The sequence below is a fragment of the Anopheles gambiae genome, chromosome 3 (genome assembly GCF_943734735.2).
Source record: "Anopheles gambiae chromosome 3, idAnoGambNW_F1_1, whole genome shotgun sequence".
In the NCBI taxonomy this organism is placed as follows: domain Eukaryota; kingdom Metazoa; phylum Arthropoda; class Insecta; order Diptera; family Culicidae; genus Anopheles; species Anopheles gambiae.
Window position 1 is genome coordinate 24,452,578 of NC_064602.1, and position 27,871 is coordinate 24,480,448.

The 27,871-nt window shown below is 41.9% G+C and overlaps 4 protein-coding genes across 4 annotated transcripts; 3 read left to right on the forward strand and 1 right to left on the reverse strand.

Annotated features, from left to right (window-relative positions):
• Positions 1-4,964: 4,964 nt before the first annotated feature.
• LOC5668156 (lipopolysaccharide-induced tumor necrosis factor-alpha factor) lies at positions 4,965-8,948 on the forward strand. The gene is made up of 4 exons (XM_061654151.1): positions 4,965-5,266; positions 5,558-5,852; positions 5,953-6,088; positions 8,304-8,948. The coding sequence occupies exons 1-4, from the start codon at positions 5,207-5,209 to the stop codon at positions 8,404-8,406; spliced, it is 594 nt and encodes a 197-aa protein (XP_061510135.1). The 5' UTR covers positions 4,965-5,206; the 3' UTR covers positions 8,407-8,948.
• A 1,607-nt stretch (positions 8,949-10,555) lies between these two features.
• On the reverse strand, positions 10,556-12,009 carry LOC5668157 (lipopolysaccharide-induced tumor necrosis factor-alpha factor homolog). The gene is made up of 3 exons (XM_061654152.1): positions 11,786-12,009; positions 11,580-11,720; positions 10,556-11,262 (listed from the first exon to the last, which is right to left on the reverse strand). The coding sequence occupies exons 1-3, from the start codon at positions 11,787-11,789 to the stop codon at positions 11,012-11,014; spliced, it is 396 nt and encodes a 131-aa protein (XP_061510136.1). The 5' UTR covers positions 11,790-12,009; the 3' UTR covers positions 10,556-11,011.
• Positions 12,010-13,470: 1,461 nt separating this feature from the next.
• LOC1280011 (lipopolysaccharide-induced tumor necrosis factor-alpha factor homolog) lies at positions 13,471-14,199 on the forward strand. The gene is made up of 2 exons (XM_319805.5): positions 13,471-13,578; positions 13,695-14,199. Exons 1-2 carry the CDS (start codon positions 13,575-13,577, stop codon positions 13,937-13,939), a joined length of 249 nt encoding a protein of 82 aa, XP_319805.4. The 5' UTR covers positions 13,471-13,574; the 3' UTR covers positions 13,940-14,199.
• Positions 14,200-15,900: 1,701 nt separating this feature from the next.
• On the forward strand, positions 15,901-16,628 carry LOC4578069 (lipopolysaccharide-induced tumor necrosis factor-alpha factor homolog). The gene is made up of 2 exons (XM_001238196.2): positions 15,901-16,040; positions 16,125-16,628. Exons 1-2 carry the CDS (start codon positions 16,016-16,018, stop codon positions 16,391-16,393), a joined length of 294 nt encoding a protein of 97 aa, XP_001238197.1. The 5' UTR covers positions 15,901-16,015; the 3' UTR covers positions 16,394-16,628.
• Positions 16,629-27,871: the final 11,243 nt, after the last annotated feature.

The following is a 27,871-nucleotide window of genomic DNA, read 5'->3' on the forward strand; positions in this document are numbered from 1 at the left end:
GCGAAACGCTCTCTTGAGCAGCTCATGTTTGTCTAAATCAAGAACTAGTTCTAGCCATAATTTGGCACAAGGCTGGTCAATGATCGTTTCGTCCCGAGGTGCAGCAAATGCATTGGTTGCGGATTCCACACACCGCAATCACACACACCACTCTATTAGAGAATGTACGTGAATGGAGAGACATCAACGAAACCGATCGAAGCGAACGCTTACGGTGGGATGAAGAAGGAAAAAACACGTTACTCTTAAGCGGTTTTACACCGCCGCACCGGGTGTGTATTGAAGGTGAATTTATTTACAGAACAGTTTTTCATTGGAAGCTTTTGCGTGCACCAACGAACCGAACAGCAAGCTGCATTGAAAGCGAGAGTGCAAGTGCACATTTTGACCGACCGGTACAAAAACCGGTTGCAGTCCGAGCGAACGACGCTGCTGGTTGGATTTTCCAATACCGTCCCAAACGTCGCTATGTGGTGCATGCGAAAACGGTTTCAGCACGACCGATGCTGATGCTGCTTTCGACGTCGTACTTTTCCGTTTCGCATTATGCAGATGGGGAGTGCGAGTTCTCGCAATTAACCTCGAGCTTGGTGGCTGGCTGACCGATGTCGAACTGCAATTCACAGCTTGCGCCCGAGATTGTGCAACGCGCGGTGACGGCGCGATGCACCGCGTCAAGATCAATTCCATGTCGTAATCGAAGCCCTGTGCGGCTCGGTGCGCCACCCGCCACCGTCACGGTCAGCCGCAAGGGATGGGATGGAAAATATCTAACCCTGAGAGGTGAGCAGTCAGGGGTCGGGCATCGGGACGTTAAAAATAGATTATTAGTTTGTTGCAAGCGGTGTCGGTGGCTGAGGTGGCATTTATCAGTGATGAGAAAATTTAAATGAACATTTTCATTGTCGAGGTTGACCCTTGAGCTCACGAGTGTTTGGTCATATTTATAATCTAGACTGGTAAGAACAATTTTTAAACCATTTAAAAAAATGGTTGTCGCACCTATTTATACTGTCCTTGAGACAATCGGAAGGACACTCAAGCACTTGGCTTCACCGGGTTTTGAATTGCCTGAATGACACAAAGCCTACCAAACAGCACAGCAGACAGAGCCGTTGTTTTTGTCTCTTCTTCTATCAACCCTGTTCAAACTTCTTAATGCGCGTAACAATCCCCATTCAATTGTTTGCCGCCAAATTTTAATCCCAAGAACAAAAAATAGACCCCTTAAAAAAATTACGTCCCCAGCAAGCCTTGACGCAGTGACGCACTGGGTAACGCAGACACGGCACGCAAACAGCTTTACTTCCCGCGTACAAGAGAGCGCAAGTGCGCGTGAAAATCGTATTAATCTCGCTACGGGATGATCGGCTGTATCGGCGGGCGGGGCGGACACTCCACAATCCCCAATCCGGCCGGCACCCGGCGAATGGTCATCCAAGCGGTTATGAAAGAACCGATAACCGAAGCCCGAGCGTCCACAGCGCTGAGATGAACGTACGAGGCAGCATGACACGTACACACGGAAGCATACAATGCCATCGCCAAGTGACGTCAATGACCGGCGGTGTAGTTTCCAGCGCGTCAAAACGCGGGCTAAGTGTTTGTGGCTCACTTTTTAGCTCCTTTATGCACGATTCTAGGCTTTAAAATGACACGGCTAGCGTGGCGTTAAATTGCTAATGTTTTACATTTCAGAACCAAAGAGACACTGTGTGTTGTTTGTGTTGTACCTTTGCTTAGCGCGAGCGAGCGATGATTCACCGAGCGGCTCTGCTATCGCTATCGGCTAAATAAACATGTTGATGCTTTAGAACTGGTCTAGGAAATGGGGTCATTGTGGCGCTTCCACTCTGTTATTGCGGGAAAACTAATCCACCGCAGCGTGAGCGTGCAATCAGTGCAGAGTGAGTGGTGATTTGTTTGTCTGTCTGGCGCGTGTGAGTGGTCTCATGACCTCCTGTGACCTCATTTTTCCTGTTGCTGCAAGGGAAGGCGCAGGATGCGCTAGGATCATGCATACACTTACCATTGAATTAGGAACATTCAAATGCGGTATTCAAAAATAAGGTTCAATACGGCTAGTTTAATGATAGAAAACGCAGTCTCTTCCGAGGTGGCCCCAAGAAAAATAAGGGTTATTAGAGTGTAGAAAACTATCAAAAAGGAATTGGTAAAGTATAATCAACCAATGACCAGATCTTCATCGTCATCATGCGAAGGATCTTGGAAAAGTTACAGACATAACAGACTTAACATAGATACAGAAATAAAGCAGAATATTGACATAACACGTGCCATCTATGCAAAGATTGTAATGATAGTTCTTTTAATGCTCCGAGCAAACTGAATTCTGACAGAAAACTAGTTAGCATGGCTATGTCCAATAAACAAGGTTTTTCCAGGGGTTCTCATAGTTGTGGGCCACATGTTTAACTCTTTTTTATAGAAAATTATCTTTTTAAAATGCGAATAAGACTCTATGGTAACTGTTTCAAAAAGGCTCATTAGAAATTCCAATTATATTTGTCCAAAAAGGGTGCTATTGAGTCCAATTCATCCATCACATATTGTAAATTTCGTCGTAAGAAGCAAGAAAAATTTCCCACAACTATGAGAACCTTTGAAACCCCATATCAGGTGAAGATGAATACAAAATCTCTCAGCGTCTTTTGGCCTTGATCTCCTAGCCTGCCTTATACTTATAAAAAAAACATTATTGGTCTATGTATCTTCTTTTGTAGTTGAAGCCTACCAAAGAATCTACCAAGCGGTAGAGCACCTCGGATTGATTGAGATAAACGAGTAAAAGACCAAACGGATGGTGGTTCTACCAGCAGTACTGTTATACTCAAAAATCCAGAATATAGTAGTACACTTTTAAAGTTCAGCAAGATTTAACCTATATCGGGTCAAAGGTCAACAACAGTATGGCGTCTTTGAGCGAAAAGATCCTAGCAGCCAACTGCTAACAGTCGCGGCGAATAAAGCTGGAACTAAATCGTACCTATAATATACCAGAACTCTCATACGCCTCTGACGGGTGCCACATACGCAAGACATGGACACTGTGCCAATCTGACAAAACCCTGCTAACTTACTTTCGAGTGGAAGATGTTCAGAAGGGGTTTTGGAACCAGACGACACAGCCTGCACAGTCCTTTTAGGCCGTTCGTCGTTGACTCCGGGATAACGGATTGACAGACTAAGACGCGAGGACTGTGTGATCAATTTGCAGTATGATCAAGACCACAACGCAAGTAATAACCAAAAAAATATGTTCAATCGAATCGATATTTTTGTATAAAAGTAATAAAAATTTTTAAGTTCCAATTCTTTCTTTTTTAACAAGTATTAGAGATATTAGAGGACAATAAGGTTATACGTACCCTTACACTTGAACCTTAAAAATCTATACTTTTAGACCAAAAGTGACATACATAAATATTTGTGTAAGTAAGCAAATTAATGATACGCATTAGATGAAATAATAATTGAATCAAATCATCAACATCCTACACTAGTTTTAGTAGCCGAAGTACTCAAATAATTAAAAAAATGCATGTAAATGAAGTATCAAACAAACATGCATTGCGTGTTTAATGCTGCAGTACTCCAAAAACAAAACCTAACTCACATCATCCACCTTGACCGCGTCGTGCGTGACTTCCCCATCACCGAACTAAAATCACAACAAACATACAATCACACACACACACACACACACACACACACACACACACACACACACACTGCATTTGGATACAGGGCGTTGCGATACGATCACCAAATCATAGGTGTACGGGAACAGGCAAAGCTTGCACCGCACATTAACACGAACCTTACAGCCCCAATTACCAAACGGATGGCAACGGACTAGGCAAGAGCCTAGGTGAGGTTTGATGTGTAAAAGCTCCGCCCTGGTGAACGTCACCACCATGTACCCACCATTTCTCTTCCTTCCTTCCTTGCCACACTCGCACACGTGCCAAAAAGTCCCGGATCGGAAAGAAAAGGGGACCACAACCATCATATTGAAATGACACCAGAAGAGGGTCCCACCAGTATTGATTAGATCCACGCCAACAGAGGCACTCTATAGCCGTCATCCGCAACTTGAAGTGCGCTATCACACTGAAACCCTTTTATCACACCACTTGGCAGCCATTGCATTGTTTCATTGTGAAATGTGTTTTACTTGTATTTTCCTTCTTTTTTTTGTTTTACAATTGGTAACAGATAATAGGTGAGTAATGGTTGTGCTTGCGCTTGAGTCATGCAGACTTCCCGCTTACACCACCACCAGGCAGTAGCTCATATGATGATGATGATGGAATTTGAATACAGCAATGTGTGGTGTGGCATTAGTGAATTAGTTTTTAAAATGTTTATGCCGATTATGGACGGGCACATTGTCTGCGACGCATTACGCAATGTGTGACAATTTTGAGACGATTCTTGCTGAGCAAAAAACCTTCCGGTTTTCGGTTAGTTTTTTGTCTGCTGCTCGTAATCAAAACATTGGAAGCCGTTTCGGTTAATTTCTAGAAACCGATCTCAATTCTTGATTTATGCAAAACTCTAAACAGCCACGCAACGTCTAGAACGTGAGCTATCAATGCCATTGATCGAGAATCGGATGTAGTTTGCTCTGATTTGAATTAAGAAAAGAAAAAACGGCTGATTCAGCTGATTCCACATCAAAGTATGACATCCGTATGAAGATGATTACTTCAAAATTAGATCAACGTTTCTTCGCACTGAACCACAAAACGGGAACCAAACTGAACAAACAAAACGGCAAGGGGTTTCCATACGACTTCCGAGCCCCCCCAAGCCGACCGACCAGCAGCCGATGTCGCATGGTGAAGCATAAAACTACCACATTGTTAGAATTGACCATACACGCACACACAGCAATAACAGCGAGCCACCGCCATCATCAGGTACCGGCTGACGGCGGACGGCTTTATCGCGGCTGCTCAGTGAGCAACGAACTTTCGTACGCGCAACACGCATCCAGTCCCGTGTTGTGTGCGTCGTTGGAAGAGGAACAGGAAATCGAAAACAACCAAAAACAACACACACACAGAGTGCAATTGCAAGGCGAGGATCAGATAACAAAAACAGGTATAGTTTGTCGTTGAAGCTGGTACCCCCATTTGCGGACTTGCAGACTTCAGGTTGTAGAATGTTGTAGCCAGGAATGAGTGCAGAAAACCTGAAACGAAAAGGGAAAGTGATCGCACAGAAACCGGTGCCCCCGGTGAGTGATCCCGTGGTCGTGAGGCGGCGAGAAGATCAGCACGATCGCACGATCGAGTTTTGCAAACGGAAAACGGAGTGAAAGTGCCCGAAGGTGTGCTTGTGTGTGTGTGTGCATCGGTCGTTGCTTGGTGCCAGTTGTGATTTGAAGCTGTTTTGCCCTTATTTTTAGTGATTTAGTTGCTCCTTTAATTCTGGTTGTGACTCGTACTGACGAAGTGTATTTTTAAGTTGAACTTTTCCTTTTATTTGTGACCATATTCTTATCGTGTCTGCTCGTTATGTTTTCCAGTTGAATAAGATACACCAGCAAAACCACTCAAAGAAACACACACTCTCCAAAATGAACCCCGGTGGTAAGGGATCCGGCCCGGAAGGGTTTCAAACGCAGCCGCTAAATCAGCTACCATACCCTGCCCAATCACCGCCCTACCCGGGCCAGGTGCCGGTAGCAACGACCGGTGGTGGCTATCCGCATGCCACGACCAACGCACCAAACTATGCGCATCCACCACCGCCGCCACCGTACGATGCCAACTCGAACGTAATCCCACCGGCACAGACTGCAGCGACGACTTATGTTCAAGGTAGACGACGACACACACAGTGGTCTCGACGGTCAACTCACCAGTCTTTATAATAACACAATATGGTTCTTTCCCCCTTCCCAAAAAAAAAAACACACAGTGGTAACGCGACCTCAGGTAGGGCCCGATCCGGCCTCGATGGTGTGTCCCTCCTGTACCAAGCACGTGATCACCCGGCTGGACTATGAAACCTCGACCAAAACGCACATCGCGGCCGGTTTGCTCTGTTTGTTCATGTAAGTTACGGGTAAAGGGGCATGACAAATGACCGTGGGCTTGGGGCTTATAGTTTTACGATCCCCCGTTGGAGTAATCTGCACTGGAAGTAAGCAATACAGCTTTGAGCAATTGTACCCATCTTAAGATAAGCGGCTGTGAGATACTAACAATTTCCTGGAACTCTGATAACAACAAAATCTAGTAAGATAGTGGCTTCCAAAGCTTACTTATTCTTGCTACAAAGCATTCCCCCAATATCCCAACATTGATCTTCGAACGATCTTTTACCGCTGGCTGTGTCGTTGAACTAGCTCGTTCTTGAGCAAGCTTAAGCCACTACGTCCGAGCTGGGCTGGTTCAGTTTCTCCCAACACACAGCCTTCGGCTAACACCTTAAGTCGAACCGGATCTTAAGGGAGAAGAATGTTGCTACGGAGGGGGAGAGAGAGTGATCGAAGAACAAGAAGAACACCGCACCGCACACAAAATTAAGAATCAACTGTGATCGTGCGAACATTCGACATGGTTCTGCCAGTCTGCTTCTCACGTTCGTTCACGTTTGGGAGACACTTCTTTTTTGTTGGTTTGTTGGTACACATTTATGACTGGCTACAGGTGTCTTGTCTGGCAGACGGAACGACGACATCGGAAGATGAAATCCGGTTTTGATTTTTGGAGATAGTTGTATAGCTGGAGGTAATATGTTTGCATAATTTTGAGCCACGGCCATTGGAAAGAGTCAAATTCTTTCTTCGATCCGTTTGCTCGAGTTTGTATCTAATTCTACACAATTTCAATACCCGTACCGGTACATTATCGTGCTTATTATTAAGCAAAGCAGTCACAGCAGCACCAGAACCCACCAGAAGTGTCCAAATGGCAAATATTTGCGGCCATCGGTGGCATCGAAATCCCACCAGAAATGAGTTCATGCAGCGCGCAACTGTTGAACCAAGATAAATAAAGTGCTCAAAGCACTCGAGGTTAGAAAAAGGGTGGCGGCACACACTATTTCCTGTTATCTTCGTGCATACAAACAGACTCAGTCAAGTGTTGCACATTGCACATTCACGAGTTTGTTAGCTGTGTAGCCGCAGGTGTAGCTAGCAAGCTCGTTGAAGTGTTCGTTCAAACAGCACACCGGAAATTGCCTGGTGAGCAGTTAAATGTTCAGTTTTAGCGTTTTTTTCTCCTTTTCACTATATTTTCATTGTCACGTTCTGATTGCTTGGGGAAGTACAATGTAAAATAAATTGTAATGAAACGTATTTTTCAACGAATCTTTACGCTAACTTCAACGTTAACCATCAACGCGAACAGTCTGTTATCTTATCTTGTTTGCAAAAGCTCCCCTGGTTTTCACTACTTTTTACCCTGCCTCGTGTGGCCCCCTTTTCGTAGCAATTAAAGTACGCGACAATACTCGTCTTTAGAGGCCAGTTAGAGATTCAAACAACGGCGAACAAGAAGCAAAAATGCTCTTCGCATTTGTTCCACCACTGCTATTTGTTACCACGCGTCGGCCGCCTCAACTTACCTACGGAAAGATAACAAATTCCCCATTTTACTCCCCCATCGCACCGACCAAACAAAATGCCATTACCGATGCCAACAGGTGGGTGGGGTGATTTGGATGAAGAAAAAAAAACGGTTAGGAAAGCCTCATTAGAGCCCCGCATCGTTTCCAATCACTCATATTGCACCATTTGCGCGCACCATCGTTATTGTTGTGTGTGAGGTTTGATTGATGGACGGTGCGGGAGTACATGATGAATGTTCGGGAGGAAGAAGAAGAGGCAGAAAATGGAGTCTACCACCCGTTGACAGGGTGAACCACATTATCGATGAAGCTAAATTAATCCAATCCTGAGGACTGTTTATTTTTCCGTTTTCCCCATCAATAAGCGCAGCACCTTGGCGATGATGGTGGTCCCTGAAAAAGTGCCGAAAAAGAATTCGATCTGTTCGTTAGAAGAGTGGTTTTTGTTATTTCTATTAAAATGATTTATTAGAAGCAGCAGAAATGACCCATGAACCTCTTAAGCACCCATTATATTTATTAGCTTACGTGTGTTTTACAATTGAAAGTGATGAGTAATTTTCCTAAAATGATATAAATATGTTTGAAAAACAATGCCAAAGTATACACATGAAATGTAAATAAAGTATAAAAATATTTTTAAAACATTATAAAAATACAACAAATTTATAATATTTGCTTTCCTTTTTCAGCTGTTGGCCATGCTTCTGGATCCCGTACGTGATCGATTCGTGCAAGAACGCCAACCACTACTGCCCGAACTGCGGGGCGTACATTGGCACATACCGTGGCTAAGGCGTAGTCCCTAACCTCACCGACCATGTGAAGATATACACACACACACACACACCCGCCAGTCAGACCGATCACCACCCTCGATCAAGATGCGCGCACCGCGCCTACTACGTGTTGCCCATGGTCACCAAAAATTATTATTATTATGATAATCCCCAACGTGTACGTGTGCGAGACTATTGTGATGTAATGATCATTCCCACCCTTTTTTGTTTCTTAAACCCGTCGTTCAGCATGGGACGCAAAACGGCAGGGAAGCTGCTGTGAAATGTGTGAAGGAAGAGGGAATATGCGGGAAGACGGTAAACAAAATAGGAGAAAAAAGAAAGTGCCTGCAACAGAAAGCATATTTGTAAGAGAAGTAGATAGGATAAGGACCGCAAAAGAGAAAGAGAGAGGAGAGTATGTGAAAAGTGAAAACGATAGCTTTGTCAAGCCGACTGTTATTACGTTTATTATTATTATGTATTGAACATTGTTTGTTGATTTCGTCGTACGCTGAAAATTGCATAATAAATGTATTTACATTATCAACACTTCAACCGGTGGCTTATGGTTCGTACTCATTATGAATTCACCTCTAGTAGAAGCAAATAGTTGAGCGAACGGCCCAGTTGCGGTAATTTTAACAGCTAATGTACAACCAAACGTAATATATTAGTTTAAGAAATGGGTGATATTTTATTTTCATTATTAATTTTAGCAAAACTAACTAATCTGTTTTGAATTCAATAATTTAACATTGATAACTTTTTAGAACATAGATAAGTTTTATGCTTTTAACCTGGAATTGAGGTTCAGACACGCAACAAAAGCGAAAAGCGGCAAGAATGATGATTGAATTGGGATTTTATAAATTTACTAACAATTTCATAATCAAGCTAAGTCTCAAACCTTGATCAACATAATAATTGCGTGTTTGGTATACAGGAAGTCGCAACACCTGTTGGAGATCGAATACAGACTCTGATGGCATCGAAGTAGCCATATTCCGGATATCCTGGGCAATGATTGGAAATCTGCTTATAACATGAAACAAGTGATCGTGCTTACGATTGTAATCGTAAGCGTGCCAACGAAGAAAGAAAAAAGATACTTATTCAATAGTAGTTCAATAAGTAATTAATCAAATTCTTTGCTGCTTAGTTTGTATAATTTTCACTATTCTCATTATGAGTTTGTAGTGCCATCTTGTTTTATTTTATTTAAGTATTTCATATTTCTCTACCCTTCAGTTTCACTTTGCTGACATTTCGTTTTATCAATTTCAAACATTTTTTTTATACATATTTTGAATATTATAATGCTAATATCTAACATCACGTCAAAACACCATACAAACCCACACGTAAAAGTAAAGGAAAGCAAAACGGTGTTTCTGCGCACTTACCGAATATGGCAGCACGCAATTGTCGATTGGAAATGGAAAGTACAACTCGAATGAATCATTTTTATCCACTGACGGATTGAAATGTCGGGTTTTAAAAGTTAAATCAAAGACGCAACCAATAACATGACTATTTCAATGAAAATAGGCACATAAAATTCTTAAAATTCCTGTTTATTCACCAAAATTTCAAATTATTTGCAAAATTAAATTAAATTCATACATTGCCTTCTTCAAACCGTCCTTCAAACACTATGATATCGTTGCCTGCGGTGATCAGCTGTACTTTCTGATCATTCTGCTTGCGCCGAACAACGTAACCGACAGAACCTTACAAATGTTGCGCATTTGTGTGCAAGCTGCCCGGTTGTACCGATTGTACCGCTTTTGTTATCAACTTTCTTCGTTATGTCTGTTCGTACGTACGTTTTCCAAACAAAAACAAAATCCTACCACCCTGAAGCATGGATTCAAATTACAAATGTTAATTATTTTACGTAAACCACATGGCTCAACCGAAGTACGGTGCTTTCGATTTTATGACACTTCGGTCAAAACATGCAAGCCCAATGAAATAGGATCCTTTTGTTTATTGCTACCAGATGTGGCGGACTGAAAATTCTTTCGGGTAAACCCGACGGTAGGTTTGAAGCGTACGACCGCTTCATCTTGTGTTATGTTATGGTTTATTATTGTTATTAGTTCTATATTGAAAGAAAAAGGCTGATTATTTTTTTATAGTACAAAATAGTAAGTCGCTAGTACATTTAAACGATTAAAAGCAATTATAATGATTTTTATTTTGTGATTAATATGTGTTAATATAGCTTAATCGATATCGCCCCTTAATGAGGACCACGCCATCGCTCAATTGCCCATTTCTGCACTCACAATCGCAGCTTGTGGGGTGAAGTAACGAAAATTCGTGTTTCGGTGCCAGCACTGGGCAGCAAAGCGTCCTGCAACTCGTCGATAAACGGCTCCCTATCTTATCTGCCAAACGGTGTCGCAATGTCGATTTGGTTTCGCGCGTTCGCTTGACTCTAACTCTCCACACGATTCACGATTGCTGATAAGAAGCTGACCATTGACTAAACACACTCATACACACGCACACATAAACACTAGCAGTACAAGAATGTAGACTGTTTTTTCTTCTTTCAGACACGTACTAGTACTAGAACAATGAATCGATAGCCGCGTTGTCGTCCCTGCACTCTACTTCCGATACGTGCCAATGAACGAACCACAGTTCGGGCAGTAATGGTTCGCATCCCGGCAGGACGTGGAGCAGTACGGCACGAAGGCGCACGGCCAGCACAGGAACAGGCACAGCAGCCCGGCACACAGATGCGTCTTGGTGGTCGTTTCGTACTCCAGCCTCGTTACCACCGTCGCCCGGCAGGACGGACAGATGATGGTGGTCGGATCGGGGCCAACATTCGGGCTGGTAACGATCACGGTGGTCTCTGTTGTATTTAGGAAGCGAAGAGTAAGAAGATAGTAAATATAATGAGTCAAAGGGATCAAGCAAACGACTGCCCGAAAAAGAATACAGAAGGAACAACGCTAGACCGACAGGTCTGTGACCAGATCTGCACATCCCTGCCATGCCATCCCATCCCAGACAGGTTGCAAGGGCCAGATCCAGGAGTTTGGGGTAACTCTTCAAAGCTGACATCAAACAATGCACAAATACACACATACGCACACAAACACACACACACACACATACGATTGACGTCACCGGTACCAAAGGGAGAAGGGATGATGGTACGGAACTTACGCAACGATGGCGGTTCCTGGGTGTGCAAGTTAGCGGATTTGAACGGTTCGACCGTTGGCGCTTGCTGGTGGGGATAGGCAGCCGGCACGGGATGGGAGCTGATCTGATCGTACGACGGAGGATCGGTCGTTCCCGTTCCGTCTTTGGGATCGTTGTTGGAACGGATGTTAGTCAAGGGCAGAGCAGGGCACGATTCCTTCACTTACCCATTATGTTGTCGCTTTCCCACGAAAATGCACGCACTCAATCGAAGCAGATGTTCACCTCGCTGGCTGAATCACTGCCCTGGAGTAGTAGTATCGCGTCTGGATAGCTCCACTGACACCTCAACTGCCACAAATGAAATGGAATGGCACACTGACGGCGGTTCGATACACGCTGGAGGAAGGAACCTGCCACCCAGCAGTATTGTCGCACTTGTCGTACTAAATTATGTACCAGCTTTGTGGCCTTTGAGGCTGCTTCGGCGAGGCGTGAGAGGGGACGGGCGACGGAATAATCACCTTCCCCTTTCGATAAGAATGATAAGATTGCATGTTTCGCGTGAGCTTTTTTTTGCCGGGAGGGGGCACCCCCAAAAAACTTTGAAACTGGGCGGCCGGTTCCCGCGTATTTGCTCTGCACAACGGTGTGGTGGGGCAAATGATTCATTGATTTGCCGTGCCAAAGGCACGCGTTCTAATACTAGCGCATGTGTGTTGTAGGTGTGAGTATTTGTTGCTGTAAAGCTACTGAAAATGGATATTACTAGCTGGTGCTGTGGGGAGGGTGTTGGTTAAGGGAGCTACCGCAGTGCAACTGTTTTTACCGGCTCAATTAAGTCGCTATACACAGCTTTCGCGTGTGCACATGCAGATTCGCCTACTACTACTACTATAACAGGCATGTAACCTAACGCTGGGGCCGAACTGTTGACATTAAAGGTAATGCTAACCATTTGTATTCTGCTGCATTTCAATGTGACAAGATCTCAATAAATTTAGTCACAGTCTTCGATTATTGTATTGTTGAGTTGAATCCAAGGCACTTCGAAAGCTTTTGGAATACTGAGATGCATATTAAGCAGCTTAAAATAATTCTTAAAATAAGTAATCCTAAAAACATTGAAATGTATCAAATTCAACAAGAAAAAGAATCTCACGCATACAATTTTATTACAAATTAAATGAAGCGAATCGTAATCAAATACAGTGTTGCTCACACTTGTTATCATTTTGTCAATATTCCTTCGCTGAAGGACATGTCAAAATTCCAGCACATACTTCTTGCATGTACCCCCAACAGCCTGTTCTATCAACAATACGCCCAAAATTAGACATTAAACGCTCGTTCTAAACCGAACGGGCATGATTCATCGGCGGATGCGTTGTGAGTAATGGCACAATTTACTATGAGCACGCGAACACGCGTACAGAAATAATTCAACAAATACGTTGTATAACATTGAATGGAACACACTCCGTACACTCCGTATTTTGATAGCGCTTATCGTCGTGTGAACTATCTTATTTCAACCGGGGAGAGCTGAATCACCAGCATCTGTGAGGCTGTAGTAAAGCCGACTTGTGTGTGCGTGAGATGATCATCACAACAATTCGGTTGTACGATTGTTAAGAATGGTTAGGAATAAAAAAAAAAACTGAACAACATTATTTTTGTTTATGTATTTTCCTTATTATTGTAGTTTAAGAAGGAATAAAAATTGACCGTTTTTTAAAGAAATTTTTGGACAAAATGTTGTCGTAGCTTTTATACTATTAGAGTCATTTCCTCATAATTAGTATTATAAGTTTTAGCAGCATTAAAATATTATAGAATAATCAAAATGAGTATTTTTGCGAAGCTATGCGAGAGTGAAACTCGTGTACGGTACCTCAAGGGAGATAACAGCACCAACCTACAGTTAACTCTCCGCTCAATATAACAGACGTTATTTACGGCCAAACGACCTAGTAGTGGTACAGACACAGCCAAGTGAACAACGCAAGCACCGCAATGAGTAAGTACCTTAGTACGTCGACCACCAACGCGTCGAGCTTTTTCTAGCCGCATCTAGTTACCGGCTGTGGCATTGTTAACATTACTCCCTCGCTTCTCTCACTACACCCATTGCAGCTACCATCATAGTGACGAACCCGCAGGTTGGCCCCGACCCAATGACGATCACCTGCCCGACCTGCCATGCAACGGTACGCACGAAAGTGAAGCACGAATCGACGACGTCCACTCACGCCTGCGCCCTGCTGCTGTGGATCGTCTGCTGGCCCTGCCTGTGCCTGCCGTACTGCTGCAACTCGTGCCGTGACGCGAATCACTACTGCCCAAGATGCAACACGTTCATTGGCTCGTACAAACATTGAAGGACATCAGACACCGGCATGCAGCTACGCAAACTGTCCGTAACTGCGTTCATCGCGTTTGCTTCACCAACCAGGCAGGCCAGAAGCTGAAAACTGTGAGCTTTTGCTTAAACTTTGGGCGCTTTGTTTCTCGTTTTGATTAAGAAAAAGTGTCTATTGTGTTATTAAGTTTATTACTGTTTTATACTATACATCTCAAGTTGTGTTATTTATTTAATAATGGTGTAAAATAAATCAGGGAATATTCCATTAAACACAAACCCGGGCGCAGTATATTTTGTTATTTCATTACAAACAGTGACAAATATGGAACAATGACTTCGTGGTCTATCTTATCACGGCATGTTCGATGTACATATTTGTCTGTTTAATTAGTTCCTCGACAGATAACGGACAAATGTGCGTATTGCAGCGCATCGGAGAAGGCCTCCGCTTATATTCGATGATCAAATCCTTTTCTTATTCTGCTTTCGAAACATTAGACATTTTAACGATCATTGAATTTAAATATATTTAATTTTAAACATTATGTTGTACTACAAAACTTACATTTACTAGCTAAATATCTCCAAAATTATTTTAATTATAAGTTTGTCATGTCAATTTTATTCGTGTTGCTGCTAATCTGCATGCGGTAAATATAAACGCTATTCAAATAATTCGTTTGTATTCGTTATGTTTTGGAGTCTTCCTACACCTCCAATTTTGTTTAAAATGCAAACAACGGTAGTCGAACAAGAAACACATTTCTTCTTTAAACCAGTTTTGCTATGGTATCTTCTATGTTGTTTACTATTTCGAATGCAGCTCTTCAGTTAACTTTTATATTACCTAATTTTTGCATCATATAAAAGAATTCATACACCTTCAGTACACCATATTTTGAATTAAGTGTTTTTTACGATCACTACCTTTTACGATCACTTTTTATGGTTTTAATTTTAAGGTTTTCTTTTCGGTTATGTGCTCTGAGAATGTGTTCTTTTTGATAATCATTTATGTGTGGCATCAAACAATTTGAGATTTACAGTTTACAGCTAATGATTGTCCACTGATTGCTTAAGTATAGTTAATGAATATTTTTAAAAATTTATAATATATAATTTTTATGTATATATTCTTCTTCTTCTTCTTTGGCTCAACAACCGATGTCGGTCAAGGCCTGCCTGTACCCACTTGTGGGCTTGGCTTTCAGTGACTAATTGTTTCCCCCCTTAGCAGGATAGTCAATCCTACATATGGCGGCACGGTCTATTTGGGGATCGAACCCATGACGGGCATGTTGTTAAGTCGTACGAGTTGACGACTGTACTACGAGACCGACTCGAATGTATATATTACATCAACAAAATGTAGCCAATGTTGCGACGGCCGTTTCCAGAGAACAATGAGATCACTTCGTTCTGGGTCCACCGTGAGTCTAGCAAACTATTCTGAACAAACCGAAACACTTTAAAAGTTACGATCGAAGGAGCTAATTGCCAACGAAATCGATTGTGCTAATGGTACTTTGAATTTACCACAAAGAAAGTACACTAAACTAAAACTACACAAAAAATACTTTCCTGCTTGCCGCGTATGAACATCTCACAAATGCCCTCGCTATCCTTAATTGATAAGAGCAAATGAATCGTTTGTTTATAATAATACAATGAAGCATACTGGGGTGTAAACAAACTCTGATTTAAATTACTTCGTGCAAGATCAACTCGTTCGTTCCCTTCTGTAGGCTTTGGTAGGACGCGTTGCAAACATTGATGAGAATGCGATCATTTTCTGCTGTCGATAGCACTTTACCATTTCTCCTCTTTCGGCTTCGTTCGGGCTGTGGACTCAATAATAAGATTTTTTCTCGCTCTCGCCTTTACAGACATTTACACAGACGACCCTTTTGTTTTGTTCTCCACGAATGGCGTGTGGCATATGTTTTGAAAGCATGAATTCTAGCAGCGTATTACGACAATTCGTGCCTGGTTGCATCGTCAATTTTCTGCAGCGTTTCAGTTGTGCTGCGCCAGTCCAGCAGATTAGTGCTCTCATTCCTGTAATTCAGCATTTTGCTTTCATCAAAACCCTATGTCAGTCCCACTGGATAAGATGGGTGAGTTTTGTGGTGGAAAAGTGTCAAGTGTGAACAATGATTCCTTTCAATGCAAAACAGTAATCGATACACGTTGCGTTCTAGATCCATCTCCACCGTACGTTCCACCAACACGTGTCGTGTCGGCTACGACTGGTCCCGAACCGGCACAGGTTGTGTGCCCATCGTGTCACGCCGAGATCGTTACCCAAACCGAGCAAGAGGCAAACACCAAAACGCACATCTACGCGCTGTTGCTGTGTTTGGCCTTGTGCTGGCCGTGCGTGTGCCTGCCGTACTGCTGTACCTCATGCCGGGACACTGTACACCGTTGCCCTCGCTGCAAATCGTTCATCGGTGTGTATCGGCGCTAAAGTTTCGGCGGTCGTCGGAAGTTTTCTAACATTGGTGCCATTAAGTGCGATTAACAACCAGAACAAACACCTGCAGAAGCCGGTGCATCAACGCTAGAAGAGCTTTTTAGACAGCGTTTTAATCTTTAATTCATGTAATATGCAGCGGTTTTATAACATAACGTTAAAAAGAAGAGAAATGTGTTTCATTAACTGACAAAATATAATAAATAGTTCTTCACTTCAACACGGTAAATTTCGCCTACTGTTCGTTTTCATTCTACAGTTTATCACAAATTTAAAATGAAATATATTCCTTATTACACTGTACAAATTCCTTTGAATTGCGATTGTCGCAAACACTTTTGCGATTGTCGCAAATACTACTGCGATTATAGCAAACACTATTGCAATTGTCGCAAACACTTGTGCGATTGTCGCAGAACATTATGCGACAATCGCAGAAGTTTTTGCGACAATCGCAAAAGTCGCAACAGTCGCAAAAGTTTTTGCGACAATCGCAAAAGTCGCAAAAGTCGCAAAAGTTTTTGCGACTATCGCAAAAGTCGCAAAAGTTTTTGCGACTATCGCAAAAGTCGCAAAAGTTTTTGCGACAATCGCAAAAGTTTTTGCGACAATCGCAAAAGTCGCAAAAGTTGTTGCGACAATCGCAAAAGTCACAGAAGTCGCAAAAGTCGCAAAAGTTTTTGCAAAAATCGCAAAAGTCGTAAAAGTTTTTGCGACAATCGCAAAAGTTGCAAAAGTCGCAAAAGTTTTTGCGACAGTCGCAAAAGTCGCAGAAGTTTTTGCGACAATCGCAAAAGTCGCAAAAGTTTTTGCGACAATCGCAAAAGTCGCAAAAGTTTTTGCGACAATCGAAAAAGTCGCAAAAGTCGCAAAAGTCGCAAAAGTTTTTGCGACAATCGCAAAAGTCGCAAAAGTCGCAAAAGTTTTTGCAAAAATCGCAAAAGTCGCAAAAGTTTTTGCGACAATCGCAAAAGTCGCAAAAGTCGCAAAAGTCGCAAAAGATTTTGCGACAATCGCACAAATCGCAAAAGTTTTTGCGACAATCGCAAAAGTCGCAAAAGTTTTTGCGACAATCGCAAAAGTCGCAAAAGTCGCAAAAGTCGCAAAAGTTTTTGAAAAAATCGCAAAAGTCGCAAAAGTTTTTGCGACAATCGCAAAAGTCGCAAAAGTCGCAAAAGTTTTTGCAAAAATCGCAAAAGTCGCAAAAGTTTTTGCGACAATCGCAAAAGTCGCAAAAGTCGCAAAAGTTTTTGCGACAATCGCAAAAGTCGCAAAAGATTTTGCGACAATCGCATAAATCGCAAAAGTTTTTGCGACAATCGCACAAGTCGCAAAAGTTTTTGCGACAATCGCAAAAGTCGCAAAAGTTTTTGCGACAATCGCCAAAGTCGCAGAAGTTTTTGCGACAATCGCAAAAGTCGCAAAAGATTTTGCGACAATCGCAAAAGTCGCAAAAGACGCAAAAGTTTTTGCGACAATCGCAAAAGTCGCAAAAGTCGCAAAAGTTTTTGCGACAATCGCACAAATCGCAAAAGTTTTTGCGACAATCGCAAAAGTCGCAAAAGTCGCAAAAGATTTTGCGACAATCGCACAAATCGCAAAAGTTTTTGCGACAATCGCAAAAGTCGCAAAAGTTTTTGCGACAATCGCAAAAGTCGCAAAAGTCGCAAAAGTCGCAAAAGTTTTTGCAAAAATCGCAAAAGTCGCAAAAGTTTTTGCGACAATCGCAAAAGTCGCAAAAGTCGCAAAAGTTTTTGCGACAATCGCACAAGTCGCAAAAGTTTTTGCGACAATCGCAAAAGTCGCAAAAGTTTTTGCGACAATCGCCAAAGTCGCAGAAGTTTTTGCGACAATCGCAAAAGTCGCAAAAGATTTTGCGACAATCGCAAAAGTCGCAAAAGACGCAAAAGTTTTTGCGACAATCGCAAAAGTCGCAAAAGTCGCAAAAGTTTTTGCGACAATCGCACAAATCGCAAAAGTTTTTGCGACAATCGCAAAAGTCGCAAAAGTCGCAAAAGATTTTGCGACAATCGCACAAATCGCAAAAGTTTTTGCGACAATCGCAAAAGTCGCAAAAGTTTTTGCGACAATAGCAAACGTCGCAAAAGTTTTTGCGACAATCGCACAAGTCGCAAAAGTTTTTGCGACAATCGCAAAAGTCGCAGAAGTTTTTGCGACAATCGCAAAAGTCGCAAAAGTTTTTGCGACAATCGCAAAAGTCGCAAAAGTCGCAAAAGATTTTGCGACAATCGCACAAATCGCAAAAGTTTTTGCGACAATCGCAAAAGTCGCAAAAGTTTTTGCGACAATCGCAAAAGTCGCAAAAGTCGCAAAAGTCGCAAAAGTTTTTGCAAAAATCGCAAAAGTCGCAAAAGTTTTTGCGACAATCGCAAAAGTCGCAAAAGTCGCAAAAGTCGCAAAAGATTTTGCGACAATCGCACAAATCGCAAAAGTTTTTGCGACAATCGCAAAAGTCGCAAAAGTTTTTGCGACAATCGCAAAAGTCGCAAAAGTCGCAAAAGTCGCAAAAGTTTTTGCAAAAATCGCAAAAGTCGCAAAAGTTTTTGCGACAATCGCAAAAGTCGCAAAAGTCGCAAAAGTTTTTGCAAAAATCGCAAAAGTCGCAAAAGTTTTTGCGACAATCGCAAAAGTCGCAAAAGTCGCAAAAGTCGCAAAAGATTTTGCGACAATCGCACAAATCGCAAAAGTTTTTGCGACAATCGCAAAAGTCGCAAAAGTTTTTGCGACAATCGCAAAAGTCGCAAAAGTCGCAAAAGTCGCAAAAGTTTTTGCAAAAATCGCAAAAGTCGCAAAAGTTTTTGCGACAATCGCAAAAGTCGCAAAAGTCGCAAAAGTTTTTGCAAAAATCGCAAAAGTCGCAAAAGTTTTTGCGACAATCGCAAAAGTCGCAAAAGTCGCAAAAGTTTTTGCGACAATCGCAAAAGTCGCAAAAGATTTTGCGACAATCGCATAAATCGCAAAAGTTTTTGCGACAATCGCACAAGTCGCAAAAGTTTTTGCGACAATCGCAAAAGTCGCAAAAGTTTTTGCGACAATCGCCAAAGTCGCAGAAGTTTTTGCGACAATCGCAAAAGTCGCAAAAGATTTTGCGACAATCGCAAAAGTCGCAAAAGACGCAAAAGTTTTTGCGACAATCGCAAAAGTCGCAAAAGTCGCAAAAGTTTTTGCGACAATCGCACAAATCGCAAAAGTTTTTGCGACAATCGCAAAAGTCGCAAAAGTCGCAAAAGATTTTGCGACAATCGCACAAATCGCAAAAGTTTTTGCGACAATCGCAAAAGTCGCAAAAGTTTTTGCGACAATCGCAAACGTCGCAAAAGTTTTTGCGACAATCGCACAAGTCGCAAAAGTTTTTGCGACAATCGCAAAAGTCGCAGAAGTTTTTGCGACAATCGCAAAAGTCGCAAAAGTTTTTGCGACAATCGCAAAAGTCGCAAAAGTCGCAAAAGATTTTGCGACAATCGCACAAATCGCAAAAGTTTTTGCGACAATCGCAAAAGTCGCAAAAGTTTTTGCGACAATCGCAAAAGTCGCAAAAGTTTTTGCGACAATCGCAAAAGTCGCAAAAGATTTTGCGACAATCGCAAAAGTCGCAAAAGTTTTTGCGACAATCGCAAAAGTCGCAAAAGTTTTTGCGACTATCGCAAAAGTCGCAAAAGATTTTGCGACAATCGCACAAATCGCAAAAGTTTTTGCGACAATCGCAAAAGTCGCAAAAGTTTTTGCGACAATCGCAAAAGTCGCAAAAGATTTTGCGACAATCGCACAAGTCGCAAAAGTTTTTGCGACAATCGCACAAATCGCAAAAATTTTTGCGACAATCGCAAAAGTAGCAAAAGTCGCAAAAGTTTTTGCGACAATCGCAAAAGTCGCAAAAGATTTTGCGACAATCGCACAAATCGCAAAAGTTTTTGCGACAATCGCAAAAGTCGCAAAAGTTTTTGCGACAATCGCCAAAGTCGCAGAAGTTTTTGCGACAATCGCAAAAGTCGCAAAAGTTTTTGCGACAATCGCAAAAGTCGCAAAAGTCGCAAAAGTTTTTGCGACAATCGCAAAAGTCGCAAAATTCGCAAAAGTTTTTGCGACAATCGCAAAAGTCGCAAAAGTTTTTGCGACAATCGCAAAAGTCGCAGAAGTCGCAAAAGTCGCAAAAGATTTTGCAAAAATCGCAAAAGTCGCAAAAGTTTTTGCGACAATCGCAAAAGTTGCAAAAGTCGCAAAAGTTTTTGCGACAATCGCAAAAGTCGCAGAAGTTTTTGCGACAATCGCAAAAGTTTTTGCGACAATCGCAAAAGTCGCAAAAGTTTTTGCGACAATCGCAAAAGTCGCAAAAGTTTTTGCGACAATCGCAAAAGTCGCAAAAGTTTTTGCGACAATCGCAAAAGTCGCAAAAGTTTTTGCGACAATCGCACAAATCGCAAAAGTTTTTGCGACAATCGGACAAGTCGCAAAAGTTTTTGCGACAATCGCAAAAGTCGCAAAAGTTTTTGCGACAATCGCAAAAGTCGCAAAAGTCGCAAAAGTTTTTGCGACAATCGCAAAAGTCGCAAAAGTTTTCGCGATAATCGCACAAGTCGCAAAAGTTTTTGCGACAATCGCAAAAGTCGCACAAAGTTTTTGCGACAATCGCACAAGTCGCAAAAGTTTTTGCGACAATCGCAAAAGTCGCAAAAGATTTTGCGACAATCGCACAAATCGCAAAAGTTTTTGCGACAATCGCAAAAGTCGCAAAAGTTTTTGCGACAATCGCAAAAGTCGCAAAAGTTTTTGCGACAATCGCACAAGTCGCAAAAGTTTTTGCGACAATCGCAAACGTCGCAAAAGTTTTTGCGACAATCGCACAAATCGCAAAAGTTTTTGCGACAATCGCAAAAGTCGCAGAAGTTTTTGCGACAATCGCAAAAGTCGCAAAAGTTTTTGCGACAATCGCAAAAGTCGCAAAAGTTTTTGCGACAATCGCAAAAGTCGCAAAAGTTTTTGCGACAATCGCAAAAGTCGCAAAAGATTTTGCGACAATCGCACAAATCGCAAAAGTCGCAAAAGATTTTGCGACAATCGCACAAATCGCAAAAGTTTTTGCGACAATCGCACAAGTCGCAAAAGTTTTTGCGACAATCGCAAAAGTCGCAAAAGTTTTTGCGACAATCGCAAAAGTCGCAAAAGTCGCAAAAGATTTTGCGACAATCGCACAAATCGCAAAAGTTTTTGCGACAATCGCAAAAGTCGCAAAAGTTTTTGCGACAATCGCAAAAGTCGCAAAAGTCGCAAAAGATTTTGCGACAATCGCACAAATCGCAAAAGTTTTTGCGACAATCGCAAAAGTCGCAAAAGTTTTTGCGACAATCGCAAACGTCGCAAAAGTTTTTGCGACAATCGCACAAGTCGCAAAAGTTTTTGCGACAATCGCAAAAGTCGCAGAAGTTTTTGCGACAATCGCAAAAGTCGCAAAAGTTTTTGCGACAATCGCAAAAGTCGCAAAAGTCGCAAAAGATTTTGCGACAATCGCACAAATCGCAAAAGTTTTTGCGACAATCGCAAAAGTCGCAAAAGTTTTTGCGACAATCGCAAACGTCGCAAAAGTTTTTGCGACAATCGCAAAAGTCGCAAAAGTTTTTGCGACAATCGCAAACGTCGCAAAAGTTTTTGCGACAATCGCAAAAGTCGCAAAAGATTTTGCGACAATCGCAAAAGTCGCAGAAGTTTTTGCGACAATCGCAAAAGTCGCAAAAGTTTTTGCGACAATCGCAAAAGTCGCAAAAGATTTTGCGACAATCGCACAAATCGCAAAAGTTTTTGCGACAATCGCAAACGTCGCAAAAGTTTTTGCGACAATCGCAAAAGTCGCAAAAGATTTTGCGACAATCGCACAAGTCGCAAAAGTTTTTGCGACAATCGCACAAATCGCAAAAGTAGCAAAAGTCGCAAAAGTTTTTGCGACAATCGCAAAAGTCGCAAAAGATTTTGCGACAATCGCACAAATCGCAAAAGTTTTTGCGACAATCGCAAAAGTCGCAAAAGTTTTTGCGACAATCGCCAAAGTCGCAGAAGTTTTTGCGACAATCGCAAAAGTCGCAAAAGTTTTTGCGACAATCGCAAAAGTCGCAAAAGTCGCAAAAGTTTTTGCGACAATCGCAAAAGTCGCAAAAGTCGCAAAAGTTTTTGCGACAATCGCAAAAGTCGCAAAAGTTTTTGCGACAATCGCAAAAGTCGCAGAAGTCGCAAAAGTCGCAAAAGATTTTGCAAAAATCGCAAAAGTCGCAAAAGTTTTTGCGACAATCGCAAAAGTCGCAAAAGTTTTTGCGACAATCGCAAAAGTCGCAAAAGTTTTTGCGACAATCGCACAAATCGCAAAAGTTTTTGCGACAATCGGAAAAGTCGCAAAAGTTTTTGCGACAATCGCAAAAGTCGCAAAAGTTTTTGCGACAATCGCAAAAGTCGCAAAAGTCGCAAAAGTTTTTGCGACAATCGCAAAAGTCGCAAAAGTTTTCGCGATAATCGCACAAGTCGCAAAAGTTTTTGCGACAATCGCAAAAGTCGCACAAAGTTTTTGCGACAATCGCACAAGTCGCAAAAGTTTTTGCGACAATCGCAAAAGTCGCAAAAGATTTTGCGACAATCGCACAAATCGCAAAAGTTTTTGCGACAATCGCAAAAGTCGCAAAAGTTTTTGCGACAATCGCAAAAGTCGCAAAAGTTTTTGCGACAATCGCACAAGTCGCAAAAGTTTTTGCGACAATCGCACAAATCGCAAAAGTAGCAAAAGTCGCAAAAGTTTTTGCGACAATCGCAAAAGTCGCAAAAGATTTTGCGACAATCGCACAAATCGCAAAAGTTTTTGCGACAATCGCAAAAGTCGCAAAAGTTTTTGCGACAATCGCCAAAGTCGCAGAAGTTTTTGCGACAATCGCAAAAGTCGCAAAAGTTTTTGCGACAATCGCAAAAGTCGCAAAAGTCGCAAAAGTTTTTGCGACAATCGCAAAAGTCGCAAAAGTCGCAAAAGTTTTTGCGACAATCGCAAAAGTCGCAAAAGTTTTTGCGACAATCGCAAAAGTCGCAGAAGTCGCAAAAGTCGCAAAAGATTTTGCAAAAATCGCAAAAGTCGCAAAAGTTTTTGCGACAATCGCAAAAGTCGCAAAAGTTTTTGCGACAATCGCAAAAGTCGCAAAAGTTTTTGCGACAATCGCACAAATCGCAAAAGTTTTTGCGACAATCGGAAAAGTCGCAAAAGTTTTTGCGACAATCGCAAAAGTCGCAAAAGTTTTTGCGACAATCGCAAAAGTCGCAAAAGTCGCAAAAGTTTTTGCGACAATCGCAAAAGTCGCAAAAGTTTTCGCGATAATCGCACAAGTCGCAAAAGTTTTTGCGACAATCGCAAAAGTCGCACAAAGTTTTTGCGACAATCGCACAAGTCGCAAAAGTTTTTGCGACAATCGCAAAAGTCGCAAAAGATTTTGCGACAATCGCACAAATCGCAAAAGTTTTTGCGACAATCGCAAAAGTCGCAAAAGTTTTTGCGACAATCGCAAAAGTCGCAAAAGTTTTTGCGACAATCGCACAAGTCGCAAAAGTTTTTGCGACAATCGCACAAATCGCAAAAGTTTTTGCGACAATCGCAAAAGTCGCAAAAGTTTTTGCGACAATCGCAAAAAACGCAGAAGTTTTTGCGACAATCGCAAAAGTCGCAAAAGTTTTTGCGACAATCGCAAAAGTCGCAAAAGTTTTTGCGACAATCGCAAAAGTCGCAAAAGTTTTTGCGACAATCGCAAAAGTCGCAAAAGTTTTTGCGACAATCGCAAAAGTTGCAAAAGTTTTTGCGACAATCGCAAAAGTCGCAAAAGTTTTTGCGACAATCGCAAAAGTCGCAAAAGATTTTGCGACAATCGCAAAAGTCGCAAAAGTTTTTGCGACAATCGCAAAAGTCGCAAAAGTTTTTGCGACAATCGCAAAAGTCGCAAAAGATTTTGCGACAATCGCACAAATCGCAAAAGTTTTTGCGACAATCGCAAACGTCGCAAAAGTTTTTGCGACAATCGCAAAAGTCGCAAAAGATTTTGCGACAATCGCACAAGTCGCAAAAGTTTTTGCGACAATCGCAAAAGTCGCAAAAGTTTTTGCGACAATCGCACAAGTCGCAAAAGTCGCAAAAGTTTTTGCGACAATCGCAAAAGTCGCAAAAGTCGCAAAAGTTTTTGCGACAATCGCAAAAGTCGCAAAAGTTTTTGCGACAATCGCAAACGTCGCAAAAGTCGCAAAAGTCGCAAAAGTTTTTGCGACAATCGCAAAAGTCGCAAAAGATTTTGCGACAATCGCACAAGTCGCAAAAGTTTTTGCGACAATCGCAAAAGTCGCAAAAGTTTTTGCGACAATCGCAAAAGTCGCAAAAGATTTTGCGACAATCGCAAAAATCGCAAAAGATTTTGCGACAATCGCACAAATCGCAAAAGTTTTTGCGACAATCGCAAAAGTCGCAAAAGTTTTTGCGACAATCGCACAAGTCGCAAAAGGTTTTGCGACAATCGCAAAAGTCGCAAAAGTTTTTGCGACAATCGCAAAAGTCGCAAAAGTCGCAAAAGTTTTTGCGACAATCGCAAAAGTCGCAAAAGTCGCAAAAGTTTTTGCGACAATCGCAAAAGTCGCAAAAGTTTTTGCGACAATCGCAAAAGTCGCAGAAGTCGCAAAAGTCGCAAAAGATTTTGCAAAAATCGCAAAAGTCGCAAAAGTTTTTGCGACAATCGCAAAAGTTGCAAAAGTCGCAAAAGTTTTTGCGACAATCGCAAAAGTCGCAGAAGTTTTTGCGACAATCGCAAAAGTTTTTGCGACAATCGCACAAATCGCAAAAGTTTTTGCGACAATCGCAAAAGTCGCAAAAGATTTTGCGACAATCGCAAAAGTCGCAAAAGTTTTTGCGACAATCGCACAAATCGCAAAAGTTTTTGCGACAATCGGAAAAGTCGCAAAAGTTTTTGCGACAATCGCAAAAGTCGCAAAAGTTTTTGCGACAATCGCAAAAGTCGCAAAAGTCGCAAAAGTTTTTGCGACAATCGCAAAAGTCGCAAAAGTTTTCGCGATAATCGCACAAGTCGCAAAAGTTTTTGCGACAATCGCAAAAGTCGCACAAAGTTTTTGCGACAATCGCACAAGTCGCAAAAGTTTTTGCGACAATCGCAAAAGTCGCAAAAGATTTTGCGACAATCGCACAAATCGCAAAAGTTTTTGCGACAATCGCAAAAGTCGCAAAAGTTTTTGCGACAATCGCAAAAGTCGCAAAAGTTTTTGCGACAATCGCACAAGTCGCAAAAGTTTTTGCGACAATCGCACAAATCGCAAAAGTTTTTGCGACAATCGCACAAATCGCAAAAGTTTTTGCGACAATCGCAAAAGTCGCAGAAGTTTTTGCGACAATCGCAAAAGTCGCAAAAGTTTTTGCGACAATCGCAAAAGTCGCAAAAGTTTTTGCGACAATCGCAAAAGTCGCAAAAGTTTTTGCGACAATCGCAAAAGTCGCAAAAGTTTTTGCGACAATCGCAAAAGTCGCAAAAGTTTTTGCGACAATCGCAAAAGTCGCAAAAGTTTTTGCGACAATCGCAAAAGTCGCAAAAGTCGCAAAAGTTTTTGCGACAATCGCAAAAGTCGCAAAAGTTTTTGCGACAATCGCAAAAGTCGCAAAAGTTTTTGCGACAATCGCAAAAGTCGCAAAAGATTTTGCGACAATCGCACAAATCGCAAAAGTTTTTGCGACAATCGCAAACGTCGCAAAAGTTTTTGCGACAATCGCAAAAGTCGCAAAAGATTTTGCGACAATCGCACAAGTCGCAAAAGTTTTTGCGACAATCGCAAAAGTCGCAAAAGTTTTTGCGACAATCGCAAAAGTCGCAAAAGATTTTGCGACAATCGCACAAATCGCAAAAGTTTTTGCGACAATCGCAAAAGTCGCAGAAGTTTTTGCGACAATCGCCAAAGTCGCAGAAGTTTTTGCGACAATCGCAAAAGTCGCAAAAGTTTTTGCGACAATCGCAAAAGTCGCAAAAGTCGCAAAAGTTTTTGCGACAATCGCAAAAGTCGCAAAAGTCGCAAAAGTTTTTGCGACAATCGCAAAAGTCGCAAAAGTTTTTGCGACAATTGCAAAAATCGCAAAAGTCGCAAAAGTTTTTGCGACAATCGCAAAAGTCGCAAAAGTTTTTGCGACAATCGCAAAAGTCGCAAAAGTCGCAAAAGTTTTTGCGACAATCGCAAAAGTCGCAAAAGTTTTTGCGACAATCACAAAAGTCGCAAAAGTCGCAAAAGTTTTTGCGACAATCGCAAAAGTCGCAAAAGTTTTTGCGACAATCGCACAAGTCGCAAAAGTTTTTGCGACAATCGCAAAACTTTTTGCGACAATCGCAAAAGTCGCAAAAGTTTTTGCGACAATCGCACAAGTCGCAAAAGTTTTTGCGACAATCGCAAAAGTCGCAAAAGATTTTGCGACAATCGCACAAATCGCAAAAGTTTTTGCGACAATCGCAAAAGTCGAAAAAGTTTTTGCGACAATCGCAAAAGTCGCAAAAGTTTTTGCGACAATCGCACAAGTCGCAAAAGTTTTTGCGACAATCGCAAACGTCGCAAAAGTTTTTGCGACAATCGCAAAAGTCGCAAAAGTTGTTGCGACAATCGCAAAAGTCGCAGAAGTTTTTGCGACAATCGCCAAAGTCGCAGAAGTTTTTGCGACAATCGCAAAAGTCGCAAAAGTTTTTGCGACAATCGCAAAAGTCGCAAAAGTCGCAAAAGTTTTTGCGACAATCGCAAAAGTCGCAAAAGTCGCAAAAGTTTTTGCGACAATCGCAAAAGTCGCAAAAGTTTTTGCGACAATCGCAAAAGTCGCAGAAGTCGCAAAAGTCGCAAAAGTTTTTGCGACAATCGCAAAAGTCGCAGAAGTTTTTGCGACAATCGCAAAAGTCGCAAAAGTTTTTGCGACAATCGCAAAAGTCGCAGAAGTCGCAAAAGTCGCAAAAGTTTTTGCAAAAATCGCAAAAGTCGCAAAAGTTTTTGCAAAAATCGCAAAAGTCGCAAAAGTTTTTGCGACAATCGCAAAAGTCGCAAAAGTTTTTGCGACAATCGCACAAGTCGCAAAAGTTTTTGCGACAATCGCAAAAGTCGCAAAAGTCGAAAAAGTCGCAAAAGTCGCAAAAGTTTTTGCAAAAATCGCACAAGTCGCAAAAGTTTTTGCGACAATCGCAAAAGTCGCAAAAGTTTTTGCGACAATCGCAAAAGTCGCAAAAGTTTTTGCGACAATCGCAAAAGTCGCAAAAGTCGCAAAAGTTTTTGCGACAATCGCAAAAGTCGCAAAAGTCGCAAAAGTTTTTGCGACAATCGCAAAAGTCGCAAAAGTCGCAAAAGTTTTTGCGACAATCGCAAAAGTCGCAAAAGTTTTTGCGACAATCGCAAAAGTCGCAAAAGTCGCAAAAGTTTTTGCAA

Bases quoted from the DNA above. Each gene is read 5' to 3' on its own strand.
- LOC4578069 (XM_001238196.2), top strand. From the start codon at position 16,016: ATGTCAGTCCCACTGGATAAGATGG. The intron at 16,041-16,124 runs GTGAGTTTTGTG...GTTGCGTTCTAG, and splicing joins AGTCCCACTGGATAAGATGG to ATCCATCTCCACCGTACGTT.
- LOC5668157 (XM_061654152.1), bottom strand. The intron at 11,263-11,579 runs GTAAGTTCCGTA...TAAATACAACAG, and splicing joins CCAGGAACCGCCATCGTTGC to AGACCACCGTGATCGTTACC.
- LOC5668156 (XM_061654151.1), top strand. From the start codon at position 5,207: ATGAGTGCAGAAAACCTGAAACGAAAAGGGAAAGTGATCGCACAGAAA. The intron at 5,267-5,557 runs GTGAGTGATCCC...TATGTTTTCCAG, and splicing joins CACAGAAACCGGTGCCCCCG to TTGAATAAGATACACCAGCA. The intron at 6,089-8,303 runs GTAAGTTACGGG...TTCCTTTTTCAG, and splicing joins GGTTTGCTCTGTTTGTTCAT to CTGTTGGCCATGCTTCTGGA.